The 15,031-nt window shown below is 47.7% G+C and overlaps 1 protein-coding gene and 1 non-coding gene across 2 annotated transcripts in view; both read left to right on the top strand.

Moving 5' to 3' along the window:
• The window catches only part of LOC135921538 (two pore potassium channel protein sup-9-like), a 76,232-nt gene extending 69,106 nt beyond the window's left edge, over window positions 1-7,126 (top strand). Inside the window, exon 3 of the mRNA XM_065455851.1 lies at window positions 236-7,126. Coding sequence (XP_065311923.1) covers window positions 236-338 — 103 coding nt within the window. The 3' untranslated portion in view covers window positions 339-7,126. The remainder of the gene's footprint in view (window positions 1-235) is intronic.
• Window positions 7,127-12,805: 5,679 nt separating this feature from the next.
• Window positions 12,806-12,877, top strand: TRNAQ-CUG (transfer RNA glutamine (anticodon CUG)). Its single transcript has one exon. It is a non-coding gene; the product is annotated as a tRNA-Gln (tRNA).
• The last annotated feature ends 2,154 nt before the right edge of the window (window positions 12,878-15,031 follow it).

Genomic DNA, 15,031 nt, shown 5'->3' with positions numbered 1-15,031 from the left:
GCGGTTATCTTCTTTGGAGAACTGCTTCTCGTGTAGCGGAGCTACATTCAAGCTCACGTAACTTGAAGCCTAGCCATTTTTTAACTCTTCATCTGTAAAGTAGTACACGTTGACGCACGCATTTGTCCTCTGAAGCCACGCCCAGGCGAGGGAGTACTAAATTGAGTGTACAGCGTTCTTGAGCGCACAATAATTGTCACCCGTCACCCTGTTTTTCTCTCCCATTTTTCTGCAGGTACTCGCTGCGCTATTCCCCGTCACCGGTCGAATCATCTCTGGTCCACGACGACGTGTTGCTACCCATGGACGCGCTCATGATGAAACGGGCCTCAGTCTGAGAAGCGGTCTGGCGCTCCGCACCCTCGCACCTCGGTGTGGAAAGGGTGTGGCGAGGCTGGGAACTTGGTCACTACCTCGCCACTGCGATCGCCTCCCCCACACGTTCCTTTCTTTTTCTCTTTTCATTCCTCTATCTCTCAGTTATTCTTCTTCCAAGTATTGTCTCTTTCCATCTTCTTCCTCTTCGGAATCGCTCCCATTCGTCCGAACGCGCCGCTCTGTCGTCGTCGTATCACGTGGTCCGAAAGGGTGTCGGGGCTCGGCGCCTGATAAATCGTCCGGCCACTCGCGTCCCCCCCCCCTCGCCGTTGGCCCCGCCGATCTATCTGTCTCTCTCGGGCAGAAAGAAATTCGCCCACCGTCTGAAGATCCTTTGTTGCCGCGATATTCCCGCTCACCTCGTCGAGACAGGCGATAATACAAAAAGCGGAGAATGGTACCGCGGGAATAATATATATACCAGGTGATTTATCCTTTCTTGGATGGAACGATTCATTAGGATACTCCTGCGGTAGATATAACAATTTCCGAATTACGTGGAATACTTGAAACGTCAGCACTACTTAGACGACCAATCCCAGCGTGATGTTAGCTAATTTACGAAACATTATTTAACTTTTAATTTCTCACATTAGAACGCGCGTCTAAGGGCTTTTAATGGTTACTTCGCGAAATGCACGTGCGTAAAAGACATCCAACCTATCGCACGGCTAACCAACAAGACATACCCATCAAATTTTCGAGCAGGTTCCAATAGTTTGTCCCACAGTCCGAGCGATCCGTCTTTTCCGACGCGTCGTTCGAATGATCCGACGCTAACCTTTCGCGTACTACACACGTGTGCTTACCACTTCAGTCGTTTCGGTGTGTAGGAACGGCGCGCTTGCCTCCTTTTAGACGTTTTTGCTGCTGGCTGCGCAGCGCACTTCGGACGCGTGGGAGCGTTCTATCGCCAGTACAAAGGAACAATGCTCGGTATTTTACAAAGTGCTATAGTCGCGCGGGGGACGTCTCATCATCAGGGTATTATTGTGTTCTCTGTGCTCAAAGAAGCGAACATCGTGTGTGCTCTTGGAACTTCGTCGTCTGCTGCCGTCTCGCCAGACGAACAGTTGATGGACGCACCGAGCTGACCATTTGCTTCGTTGAATCCAAACGGTGCGTGTTTCGTTATTTTTTTCTTCCCCACATGGCTGCACGGTGGCTGCAAGAAGAAGACCTGGGAAACCATCTCGTCCTCGAGATGTGTGGAGTGTGTGTGTGTCTGCGTGTGTATGTGCGTGTGTGCGCGTCTTTCGAGGATGCACATGTGTCACAAGCTGAAGACTGCGGTCGCTGCGAACAAACATACCGTCTCTTCTTTAGAAGCGTAGTCCACGGCCGCAATTGCGGGTGTGAGGATGAGGCCTTGCGCCGAAGCTGCATTTGTTGGCATTAGTATGGTCTCGCTGCCTTTTACTCGTAAACGCGTTTTCAGACTGAAATATTCGTCAACTTGCTAAGCGCAAAGCGAACAGCAGTGACACCGCTTGACTAAGGTAGACCGCGGCGTGCCAGATCAAATGCCACGGCACAGCCACGCCACCTATATAGTCTGTGAAGGCAAGCCTTAACGCTGCTCGGAGATTTCTGCGCTTATGACAAGCTTTATAAACGCGCCTCTACTCGCTGGCTGAAAATGCCTAATTGCGGAATTGTATCTCAGCGGTGGCTAGAATGCATTACTGCAGAGCCTCCGAGATCGTTACAGAGCCGGTGCGATCTCAGAGGCTACGGTTGCTGAAAAGTAGGGCGTGATGCGGTCGAGGGTGGCACTGGCTTTAGCTCGGCTGGATCGAGGAAGAGATTGGAGCCGAGAAGCTTTTGTGGGAATATGGCAGTGAGACTTCTGTAGACATTTCACTGTCCTGACTAGCCAAGGCTGCCCAAGACTGCCCGGGAGTGCCCGAGATTCTGCGTACGTCAACGCCGATTGGTTGAAATCAGCACCTCGGGCACTCCAGAGCAGTCCGGAACGGCTAATCTAGGAAACGCATTGTGACGTCATGTCAGTGTCATGCACTGAGTAGAACAACGTTAGGCCTCACACTCACTCCGGCAACGGCTCAAGTGGCCTACATATTCTTTTTTTTTTCTTTCTTTCTTAACAGACGGTATACATGTTCTGCCCGAGGGAGTGTCGTACTTCTGTTGTTGGGCTTTCAAACAGATTAACTTAAGTATAGCTGTAGAAGGCGTGTTGTACGGCAGGACTTAGAGGTGGATCCGCAGTGATCCCGTGACTCTTTAGATTTATTTTTTACTTACTCCTTTCTTTCCCTGAACGAACTCATGTTGTGCTTAGAGGTTATTAGACCTAGTAAGTAAAGTGGCGAACAAAAAGCTGTGCGAACACCATATCCTCTCTCTTCTGATGACTAAGAAGCCAATGTGTACCGAAGCTTGTACAGCGTTGCAGTGACGACAGATAACCTTGGTGTTAACCTTGCTAACGCAGCGTTTGGTCGGCTCCGCGTTGCCGGTGTTCGTACTTTCTTTACTTTCATTTCTTTCTTTTTCACTATTCTGAACCGGCTATAAACAACCAGTGTACTTCTTCGCCTTCAGTTGCTTTTAATTTTAGCATTCGAAAAGTTTGATAAAGGCTTGTCTGTTTGCGTGCGATTTCGTGATGCTTCATAAATGAAGCGGCGAAATGCTAGGAAACACGCTTACAGAATGACGCAGCAACACAGAGTCGCACAGTTAACTCGGTTGACAGAACCCTCGTGTGTCTGTGTTTTCTCTTATGTGTATTGTGCTTGATAAGATATAAAATATGGATACATTAGCAAGGTAAGCACGATATTGAATTGAATTCTGGGCTTTTATGCGTGCCGAAATCGACGATTTGATTATGAGGCACGCCGTAGTGGGACCAGGCTCCGGATTAATTTTGACCGCCAGGGGATGTTTAACGTTTCCCCAATCCACGGGTCAGGGTCGTTTGTTGCATTGGATCAGTCATCGTCGACTGTGAGCATATAAACATGGGCCAGTCGGTGAGCGTCGTCACTGCAACGCTTTCTGAACCGGCACTTTGTCGTCGCGGATTCTCTTCCGCGCTCGTTTTGACACATCCCGTGCGGAAGGAACCTAGGACCAAATCGATCAGTTTTGCCGTATTGGCGCGTACCTCCTTTAGCGTGTCGACGAGACGTCTTCAAGTCAAGGACCAACCCAACCAGTATACCGCCTCCATGGCACATTCCGAAAACTCTCTCCGTAAAGGGTTGATGTTGGCCCGGAGATTTGTATCTTAATTATGTGCTCGTTCGATGTACGTCAATGGTTGTATGCGTGGCTTTCTCTCTCTCTCTCTCTCTCTTTCTCTACAGAACAGTATTGTCAACATTGCTTTGAGAAATGCTTGAACCGTTGAAAAGTGTCTTTCACTCTTTTGCTGGACAGGAACACAACACTGGGCGAAAATAAAATGAAATCGAGCACTGGCAGGTTGTCAGCTCAACGCCCACGTGCTACGGTTGGCAGCCGCTCAAGCGACATTTGGCGATGCAAGAGCTGATTCGAACTGATTACCGAGGTATACGACCCATGGCCCACGGAAGTGGGCACGTTATGAGAATGTGTCACATCGAAGCGCTCGCGCCGGTAGATAAAAGGAGCAGAGCATACACATCGTAACGACGCTTTGTCACACTTTGCTTTAGGACAAGCTCTGAAAAAAAAAATGCCACCGCCAGCGTTGCCACTTAGCCATTCGCCTGCCGATGACAGGTTTATCGTTGGTTGTTCAAAAGTTACCGAACCTCTGCGCTAAAGTCGAAGTGTGCCTGGGAAGACCTCGTACATGTGGGAGTGCAGGCGCGAGGAAAACGTGGAGTCAAGGAGGTTAAGCATGAACATGGCCTCCGAGAATGGCTATGCGCGGAGGCTGTCCGCGCGTTTTGCAGTCTCGGAGGCCGTGTCATAACTGTGCGTTTCGGCTACCTTACCCTGCGCTAAAGTGGCATGGTGCATGAGAAGACATCGTATATGTGGAAGTACACGCGCGAGAAAGACGTGGAGGCAAGGAGGTTAACCATGAACGTGGCCTCCGAGAACGGCTACGCGCGGCGACCTTCCGCACTCTTCGCAATCCCTGAGCTAGGCCATGTCAAGAATGTGCGTTTCGGCCGTCTTACTCAGAAGGAAGGTTAAACGAGGCAGAAAGGAAAAAGAAAGCTAAGACTGCCCACCGCGAAGCACATGTTACCGTTCACGTGAGCTGGTCTCACAATCCGCCAGTCTTCAAGCAGCTCCGCACAACTGTGCAAAAAGCACGGCGGTGGTCTGGTGTCATTCTAACATACTTCTGGGCTAGATGGTATGCGTGAAGCTGCTACTGAGTGACTAAATGCGCATGGTAAGCGGCATGCTGGCATCTGTAAACACTCAGGCTCAAAGTTGTCAAGCCATTTTAGAATTTCGCCCTTTACGCTATGTTCCGGTAAATTTCATTTCCGTTTCATTCTCTCTTTCTTTTTCTCCCGTTCGGTCAGTGTTCCTGTCCAGCAAGCGGCAATCGAAGCGCGCCCCACTAAATATCCCCGTTTCAAGCTCGGGCAATGTTTCCGTGGAAACTCTCTGCAGCGCTGTTTGTGGCTTGACTACTGATCGTGCTTGCGCGAGTTCGAGCACTGACTGTGCGCTTTACTCACAAAGGGTCAGAAACACTTCAAAATAAATGTTCAGTTAGATTCGTATACGATGTTATTGTAATACCAAATAAGTTAGCCTTACCGTGATCGAAGACTCTGCCGCCTTTGGTTTTTATTTTCTTTTTTTTGACAGTTCTTTGCTTGCCACGGCAAGCGCGGAACAATCCGAAAGAACGAAAGTCGGGCCATGAAGCCATCTTCATGCATCCCTCACCAACTACCCGTGACGTCATTGATTTCGACAGCGCCTTTTCGAGGTCATAATTTGCTGCGAATGAAGCATGAACGCCTCACATTCGAAACTACCAAGGACTCAGACTAGGAGCTCCTCGGGACTTTTTTTCTTTTATGCTGGGCGCAGGCAGCCCAGAAAAATACGTCAAAACCACCCTCAAGTTTGTAACGCCGCATTGACGTCTCTCCGATCGTGAAATGTCAGAACAAAAGCTCGGCGATCGAGTTTCTCTGTTAATAGTCGACCCATTTCAGCCGAGGAAATGCAGATAGATGTTTGAAAGGATGCTAACTAAACGGATTAAGTGCTACTTTTTTTGCGTCCTCTCAGCTCGCAGTTGCGATTCTGTGCCCGATTTGCTGGCCACACGCTTCACATCATGCTTCCGAAACCATCTCGTGTCGCGCGGTTCCCTTCTTTACAGAAGTGCTTCTCCTCTAGCGGAGCTGCTATTCAAGCTTAGATGATTTCAAGTCCGGCCATTTTTAACTCTTAATCCTTACAGGCTAATCGTACAAGACATGCGCTTCCAAGGTGTAGTTTTATTCAGTCGCGTATCACGTTGTCCCCAGCTCTCCGCTGACTCGGGCCACGACTCCAGCACTATAGCTTCCAAGCATCGTCATCATCATTCTGCACACATCGGTCGCTTGCAACGTTCACTTACAAGTTCAGGATCTAGAGCTGTCGTCACGTGATAATCTCTATACAAAGCGAGGGGTTTTGACGCTTTAAGCCTCAGCTATTTTTTTCTTAATTTCATAAAAATTAAAAATGATCACCCTGTATAAGGCACACAGTATGCTTCCGTGAGAAGCTCTGCAAGGTCGCTAACGTTCGCGTTCAAAAAAAAAATCCTGGTATATCATGCTGCTGCAACGGCACGATTTGCGGTCAGCTATATGTCCTTCATAACCATAGGCCGTTCTTTTTCTCAGTGCACAATTTCCACGCATATGTCTTACTGCGAGAGTATTCACCGACGACCGGAATGAACTGATACTTGAACCATAGCCTCCGAGATCGGGAGGCGCGCTGACAGCGCGGGCCGTTCGATCTCGGGGGTTATCGACAGTTAACTCTAACTATTAACAGGAAAGACGTGCGACCACCGTGTGGTAGCGTTTCCACAACTAAGAAGAACGTGTCCCAGTAGCCGTTTCAGCATCCAGCTGCGTTTGCTGCAATCCACACTGCCTCGCGATATGTTAATCACTTTTTTCGTTCTGCCCCTTGATCTTTACGAGATATTTTGGGCTTTCTTCGTCCTGCAGTGGCCATCGTGTTCCAATTCACTATTACAGTGGTCGCAGTGGGGTTTAAGTGGGATCACGACGACGCCAATGTCACGCTGGAGCATTGAGTGACAACAACGGAGGGAACACTTAGATTGCGCCAAGAGCAACTACACATCCCACCGTGACGGCTACTTTGGGAATTTTAAGTTTCGCCGAAGGCTTAGCAATTTACGTCGTATCGCCAGCGATAGACATTTGCCTATCAGAATCTGCTAGGAGTATCAAAAGAGGTGTGATTATTGATATGTTATACACATGCTGATGTTTCACTTTCATAGTGCAGTGAATGCTTTGGGTGCGTGTACAGTTTGTGTCGTCAGCTTCTTCGCGGGAAAGCTCCAGCTGCGGCGACGTCGACGGTGTCTCGTCTGAGCCAGCCTGTCCAACGTGTGTCTGTGTGCGCCTGTGCCGTTTCGTCGTCGTCCTCGTCTGGATTCGTCCGTGTCGCGTTTCTCGTCGCGTTTTTTTTTTCTTCTTCCAAAGGCTGTTTCCGGTCGTTCACGTGTAAATAAAGCGATCCTCGCTGTTACATTAAAGCATGTCATGATCACGTCTCCTGTGTCGCATTACTCCTCGATCGTGACCCGCCGTCCCGTCGCTTGTATACGATCGTTGCCACCTACACAAATCGCGTGACTGCGTATGTGCTGCCGGCTTCAAAGGTTCACGAAAAGCGGAATTTAAAAAAAACTTTATTTGCTTAGTGGCTATAGGAGGTGGTGGTGCCATCACGCGGTGCCGGTTACCACCTTTGACATAGAACGAGTATATATTCAAAATTTTGCCATTTTCTCCCGAAGGGCATCGACAGCCACAACAAGGTTTAGCGTCGCGCTAGATCTCAGTTTTTCCAAATATACGAGGGCGTGACATGTTGGTCGCGACGCACTACGCAAGGCGAAAGAGCGGCCTGGCGTCTCGCAGCACTGTCGTCGTCAGATGTGCCGCCAGTGGTGTTGCACATGTTGCGCTTGCGAAGTTAGCCACGCCCAGTGAAATATGTAACGTCAGCCTGAAGTTTACTGCCCGTTCCACTCTGACCGGCGCGTATACACACAGCAGGGGCCCTGTAACGCAAAACCATTCCAATCTGTTTTTATTGCAATCTCCCGACGGCAAACTTAGGTAGTCACCGACGCAAGCATCGGGCTGTAACCCGCAGCGTTGTTTGAAGAGCCCAATCAAACGCGCGGCTCGTTTATAGGTCACTTTTTTTTCTTTCAAAGCGAATAGCATTGCCTAGATGGAGCAGCTGACACGAGGCGAGGAGCACGCCCAAGAGGAGAAGCCTTCGACGGGGCCGAGCCTGCACAGTAGAAGTGGATAATCCGATGAGGAGGTTGGTGCCGGCGTCTGCGATTGGTCTTCTTCCCCTTGCTTAGCGTGCAGTGGCTGGTCGAAGATCGCGGCGGCGAGCAACGGCAGTACAAAAATGTGGCTAAAACGGATTCTCAGAAAATAATGTGTTGGTCCTCTTCCCGTCGCTTAGCTTGCGGTGGCTGGTAGAAAATAGCGGCGGCGTGCAACGGAAGTATAAAAATGTCGCTAAAACGGATTCGCAGAAAATAATGTATTGGTCCACTTTCCCTTGCTTAGCGTGCAGTGGCTGGTCGAAAATCGCGGCGGGCAACGGCAGTACAAAAATGTGGCTAAAACGGATTCTCAGAAAATAATGTGTTGGTCCTCCTCCCCTCGCTTAGCTTGCGGTGGCTGGTAGAAAATCGCGGTCGCGTGCAACGGAAGGATAAAATGTCGCTAAAACGGATCCTCAGCAAAGAACGGGTTGGTTCGCTTCCCCACGCTCACTTTGCGGTGGCTGGTCGAAAATAGCGGCGGCGTGCAGCGGAAGTATAAAAATGTCGCTAAAACGGATTCGCAGAAAATAATGTGTTGGTCCGCTTCCCCTTGCTTAGCGTGCAGTGGCTGGTCGAAAATCGCGGCGGCGGTCAACGGTAGTAAAAAATGTCGCTAAAACGGATTATCAGAAAATGTGTTGGTCCGCTTCCCCTCGCTTAGCTTTCGGTGGCTGGTCTAAAATAGCGGTTGCGTGCAACGGAAGGATAAAATGTTGCTAAAAAGGATCCTCGGCAAACCACGCGTTGGTCCGCTTCCCCTCGCTTGCGGTGGCTGGTCGAAAATCGCGGTCGCGTGCAACGGAAAGATAAAATGTCGCTAAAACATCCTCAGTAAAGAAAGTTTTGGTTCGCTTCCCAACGCTCACTTTGCGGTGGCTGGTCGAAAATCGCGGCGGCGTGCAACGGAAGTATAAAAATATCTCTAAAAGGGATTCTCAGAAAATAATGTGTTGGTCCGCTTCCCCTGGCTTAGCTTGCGGTGGCTGGTCAAAAATCGCGGTCGCGTGCAACAGAAGGATAAATAGGTCGCTAAAACGCATTCTCAGCAGAGGAGTTCCCACAGCAACGTCGTATATGTGCCGATAAGGCTCGATAACGTTATACTCCCACGACAAATTGTTTATTATACGCAAATCAAGCTTCCTGGCAGCTCTGAGTTGCCAGTGCCAGAGCGATCGGGGGCAGCCTTCTTTTCGGATCGGAGTAATGCCCGGCTTTTATTGAGGAAAAAAATTCAATTTTGTTCGGCATATTAATGCATCTTTAACACGTATACGTCACTTTGACGTGGTGAGTTTTTGCGGTTTTGTGACGTTGCGTGACAGACAGAAGCGGTCGCAGCCCGCAAACGCACTTGACCAATAGCAGACGGCTAATGGCGAAAAAGGCGACTAATCAGGAAAAAATATTTTTCTTTGGTTTGGTCTAATCATGCATTATGTGTGCACATATGTTATAAAATGGGGTTGTTTTCGCGATGTCGCCTGAAAGACAAGCAAAGTGGGGGTGGCCCAAAATTTTTTCGGCCAATCGTGGAAGCCTGATTGCACAATTGGAATAGAAAAGTTTGGAATAGCTTTAGGTTTTAGCGCCCCAGGTCAGCAGGAACGCTGTAGGGCTCCCAGCCTCAAGTTTGTCTATAGACGCCAGCACCACATCCTCGCCCTAGAGCGGACGGCTTCACCACGTATCGGGTCACCGGCATCGTGAAGTGTTCGCGATCCTCGAGTAGCCCGTGTTTCGCGTGGTTCGGCGGTCGGGTAGCCAAGGAGGCCGGTACTGTAGCGTGGTGAACTGCCACCGCAGTAACAAAAAACACCTGGGCCCGCAGCCTCCTGTCGAGTTGTACAGTTTCCCGGGTAAGTGGTATGAAAAAGTAATGCATCGAGGCAAGGATAACGGTGGTCCTCAGAATCAGGTAAGTCGGAATGCAAACGTTTGTCGTTTTACTCAATGTTTGCCGTTATTCGTGGCAGCGTTTGTTGCTTCGCCTTCTAGCTTAGACATGAAAGTTTGCTCGTGGTGACGGGAATACCGCTCGACGGGCTTTGGGTGACGCATTGAGCGTCGGCCGATTTGCGCCTGCGACGCAGATTGCGCTTTCTCGTGTTTGACAGCGCGCGCTAAAGCAGCGACATTTGTGATGTAGCAAGCTGCAAGCAGCTCAACACTTTAATACAGCCGGGTGATTAATTAGCCCATTTGCTAAAGTTACACCGAACGGTCTTGACTCTGAGAGTTGCGTTGCGAGAGATCAGCGCCCCGTTTAAATCGCTGTGGCTCTCACTCGTTCTTCAATACTGGGACAACACGAGCACCTTCGATCGCGGTCAAACGGATCAAAATTTTCGATCACGATCAAGAATGGCGTTGCACCGTCGTACAAACCGAATCGAGCTGGTAGAGCTCGCCCAGAATTGTGGTGCAGATGACAGCGCCTGCGATCGCGAACTATTGGATCCGGATCGTGCAATATCGCGGCCTAAAATGTCCGTGCAGAAGTACCTGATCCGAATTGGACTCGACAGTGCCCCAAGTGCCTGAGTGGCAGTTGTAAAAGTTAATCATGGGTTATTTAGACCCCTCAGGAACGTCACAGTCCTGTCGCGCGATGCGATGGTAGAATCGTCTCTCTTATTTGTCAGGAGGTCTCCCACGCGCGTTTTCTCGCGCTTTTTTTTCAGGCGAAACCCTTCAATCTCTGTTTCAAGGTCGCGTTGTGAGGTACATAAATTATCACGTCACCCAAGGAAGGCCACAAGCGAACCGAAGTATGTCCAGCCGTGTATAAATGATGAGTAATGTATAGCCAAGCGATTTATTTCTTATTTGTGAGACCTTCAAAGTACATAGTTGTACATTTCAGAGGGGACGGGGGAGAATACATTCCAATTGTAAAACCACAGGATTATTTCTAAGAATTCACAGTGCAGGGAACAAGAGAGATATGAAAAAAACTAGCAATACATTCATAACAACGTTAATTAATGATTGATTAGTGGTTGGATTAGGGTGGATACTGCTGCATGAAGCAAGGATAAGGTGGACTGCGGTTTATTATGGTGGTTGTAGTCGATTAAGGTGGATGGATGAAGATTAACATAGCAGAAGGAGGGTTATAGTGGGTTAATGTGGATTCAGGTGAATTGCAGTAGGCTATACGAGGCTTCCGCCTTCATGTCTCTTAGGCGTTAGCTAAGGACACCTGGGAACTTTTTTTTAGTTCCTTTGCCTCTTTCCTCGGTTTTCGACATGCAGTGACATCGCATCACGCCACTCGCTGTATCTGTGCGAAGCCGTCGCACCTGTCGACGCTCAGTGTTGCCATCCAATGGAGGCTACCGGTGTATCCTTTATTGATGAACCCCAGTTACATGCGAGGATCCCATCCACTGACTCCGCGAAACGGACAAAATATTTTACGTTCAGGAATGTAACGTAAATTGGCATGCGAACGTGAACAAGCTTGACTTACTTGACACTGCCAACAACAGCAGTAGGGCCAACACCCCCTAGAGTAGGTAGTGCTCGCTTGTCTCCTCTCTTTCTTGCATAGACAGCCCGGGAATACGTAGAACTTCGTGGGTTGGCGTCCGGGTTCGGGGTTTCGATGCCGTTGTGGTACTGAACACGAGGTCAGCTCATACAAGTGCGCTAACTACTGCTCGCAAAAGTGTTAATATGAAAAGACACTTGAACGTAAAGTATACTATACTCTAACCAAATAAAACATGAGGTCAGGTCACAGAACGGCATATAAATTCAGGCTAAGAATGAAAAAAAAGACTAAATAAAGTCAAACGCAGAACGGACAGTGTGTAATTGTGTAATCGATTGTTTTCACATTATCTATCGAGAAATTTCTGGGGGGTCGCGAGAGCTAGTCTTTTTAATACATATTATGGCCAACAGGCTGAACCTTCTTTGAATCTCCGGGTAGTTTGTGATCCTGTAAAACCGTGCAACAATGAGTTGTTCTCATACGTCAGCATAGTATAGTAGAGTTTTACTCGTATTTAAACTATAATATTTACATTGTAGACTATTATACAGAAAGACATAACACGATACTGAAAAAGAACTCTTGTTGTCATATAAATGAAACAAAATTATTAAGAACAAACAATCAGTTACAATAACAATATCACTCGAACAAAATAAGCAAAATAAGTCGAGCTAGAAAAAAAATTTGAGGTAGAGATTCATGAGAACAAATTTCCTGTATCGTACCTGTAGCTACAAAAAAAACCCATGAAAACAAAAAGAGGGGACACGCGTTTAATAGCGATCAGGAGCAACTGCCACCACTTTAAATATGTAAATCCGACAACCTGTTGGGATTTACATCCTGTGCTATCGCCTAGTACAGGATGCAATCCCGTTTTCTCTATTTACGTGAATGAATTTTGAAATGTTGAGAATTATTGTATTCTCTACAAAGAGCAGCACAAAAAAGACAATTACAATGGTAGGTAACAAGGACATGTGACTGAGTCTTTTTTTGCGCTACCATCCGTTAGAGGTGCGTCTAACGCACCAGGCCATGAAAAACTTTTACTCAATAATTTTACTCCAGGGTTCTCCTCAAATAATAAATTGATTATGATAACAGCATCATATCACGAAGTGACATGAAAGATATTCAGGCCATGAAACAAATTTGGCAACCTTCTTAAACATTCAACATCGGAATAAAAACCAGCAACAAAAAAGTGCGTTCTCCATTGTAATTGGTTAGAAACAAGTCAATCAATCACGACAATATTATAATACAAGAAAGCCTGCTGCGTGTTCTGACTGTGAAAACATTAAGCTAGGATACCTGGCTCTCACCCAGGAGGCCCGGGATCGATTCCCGGCGTCGGAATGTTTCGTTAAGGTCTCATGGTGTAATGGTTAGCACTCTGGACTCTGAATCCAGCGATCCGAGTTCAAATCTCGGTGAGACCTTTCGTCTTTTTGCGCCAAATTAAAGCAAATTACAAAGCGGCGGCATTGATGGCACCGATTTTTAGCGTCAGACTTCTCCGTTCCGGCGTGGTCTAGTGCTTCGCAGAATGACTCGGAGAACGAGGCACTCCCGAAAAGTGAAAAAGGAAGTCAACCTGCAACAGCCGTTACTAAGAGACCTCATGAGAAGGTGGCTAGCGACGAGGATTGCTGTGACCCAACGAGCGCTGTGGGACCACCGCCGCTGAAGTCAACGACCACTCGTAGGAGCAGCTTCAAGCCCAAGCCGACGGTCCCACCAGACCGGTTGCAAGGGCCGCGAGTGCCTCCGCGTTAGCGGGGGTACTTTTTTGCCTTCTTGTTCAACTGTATGTACGAGGACAATCATGTTGAGACTTTGGTTGAGTTGAGTGTCTTCAAGGTAGAAGCCGGGCTAATTACCCGTGTGGACGAATCCGCCTGCTGTGCACAGTGACCGGTGATGTAAGTCTCCCTCGCCTGTTTTTGCGTAGCGTATTAGGTATGGTGAGAAACAAAATAAGACAATGGACCCAAATCATTCTGCACTTCGTATTGCAACGTTGAATGTACGGGGATTGACAGCAAGACGACGGCAAGTGCAAGTTAGTCGCCTAATGCTCGACAATGACATAGATATTTTGGCTATTCAGGAGACAAAAATCGAGAGTCAGGAAGCAACAGACCGGATGGTCGAGACTTTTAAAGCAAGATATAACGTTTGTGTGTGTCATGCTGCTGGCAAGTCCGGAGGATGTGCCCTTTTTTTACGCAATAGTATCGGAATATTAGAGGAAGCAGTCCTCACCAGTGAAAATGGTCGGCTAGTCCTGTGTGATTTTTCTTTTAATGAAGCTGAGTGGCGCCTTTTGTGCATCTACGCCCTGAATAGAGAGAGGGAGCGCAAGGTTTTCTTCGAGTATGTTGAACCGTTTTTGTCTTGTGAAAGGAAAGTTGTGCTTCTTGGTGATTTTAACTGTGTATGCTTGCCTGAGGACACAGTCAAAAATGTACCTATTGGAGATTTGAGCGCTGATCTGTTGAACACAATTACACAAGAAAAATATATGTTTGATGTGGGGGATGTACTCCGTTGTAATTGTGTGCAGTATACGCATTTCCAAGGTGCGAGTCATGCCAGGTTAGATCGCGCATACATTTCAGCAAGCCTTATGCCATTATGCTTCAAATACATGGTAAAGCATGTAAGCTTCAGCGACCATAGCCTGGTCATGTTTGAAATAGGCACGAAACGAAAAACTTCACAGTTTAATTGGAATCTTTGGAAGCTTAACGAAAAGTTGCTACATGATGAAACGTTTATGCGGGCAGTGACAGAAAGAATTGAAGCTGTTAACTCTGGTAAGTCTGACAGGATTGGTGCGTTGTGGGAACAATTTAAAATCGATGTTAAAATTACTGCAATTGATAGAGCATGCGCACTGCGGCACAGATCTAAACAAGAAGGAAAAAAACTACGAAATACTCTGGACTATCTTTTAAATGCTGAAACCACAATACCTGGGCTGTTCTCAGAAGAGAATAAAGAAGTTAAAAGAAAGATGGAAGCCATGGAAGTTGAAAAATATAGAGGGGCCGTGATAAGAGCGCGGGCTGAACGGCTCTGGCTGGGGGAAACCCCTACCAAGCGTGCACTGGGAGACGAAAGATGCTACGGCGCAAAGAACGAAATCAAACGAATTTGCTATCGTGATGAAGTCACGACTGATCAAAATGTGATCCAGAAAGCATTTGTTGAAAGATACACGGCCTTGCTGGGGTGTAAGACACCTGTACACGAAGGCTTTTTTACAGAATTTATGCCACTAATGCCGAGGTTGGACGACGATGCGAAAAGTACACTGGAAGCTCCCATTAGTGTTCATGAAATCTAAACAGCAATAAAATATTTAAGTGTAGGAAAGTCGCCTGGGCCTGATGGCCTTGGCGCGTCATTCTACAAAGCTTTTAAACAGGAATTGGCTGAAATACTCTACCATGTTATTAATGAAGCGTATGACAGCCGTAGAATGCCTCCATCTTTTAAAACAAGCCATATTGTACTAATACCTCAAACAGATGACCCCTCGAAATTACTTTCAGGGGAAGCATATCGGCCGATAAGTCTTGCAAATG

The sequence above is a fragment of the Dermacentor albipictus genome, chromosome 7 (assembly GCF_038994185.2).
Source record: "Dermacentor albipictus isolate Rhodes 1998 colony chromosome 7, USDA_Dalb.pri_finalv2, whole genome shotgun sequence".
Lineage (NCBI taxonomy): Eukaryota > Metazoa > Arthropoda > Arachnida > Ixodida > Ixodidae > Dermacentor > Dermacentor albipictus.
Note: the sequence above shows the minus strand (reverse complement) of the source record. Positions and strands in the feature narration are given on the sequence as shown.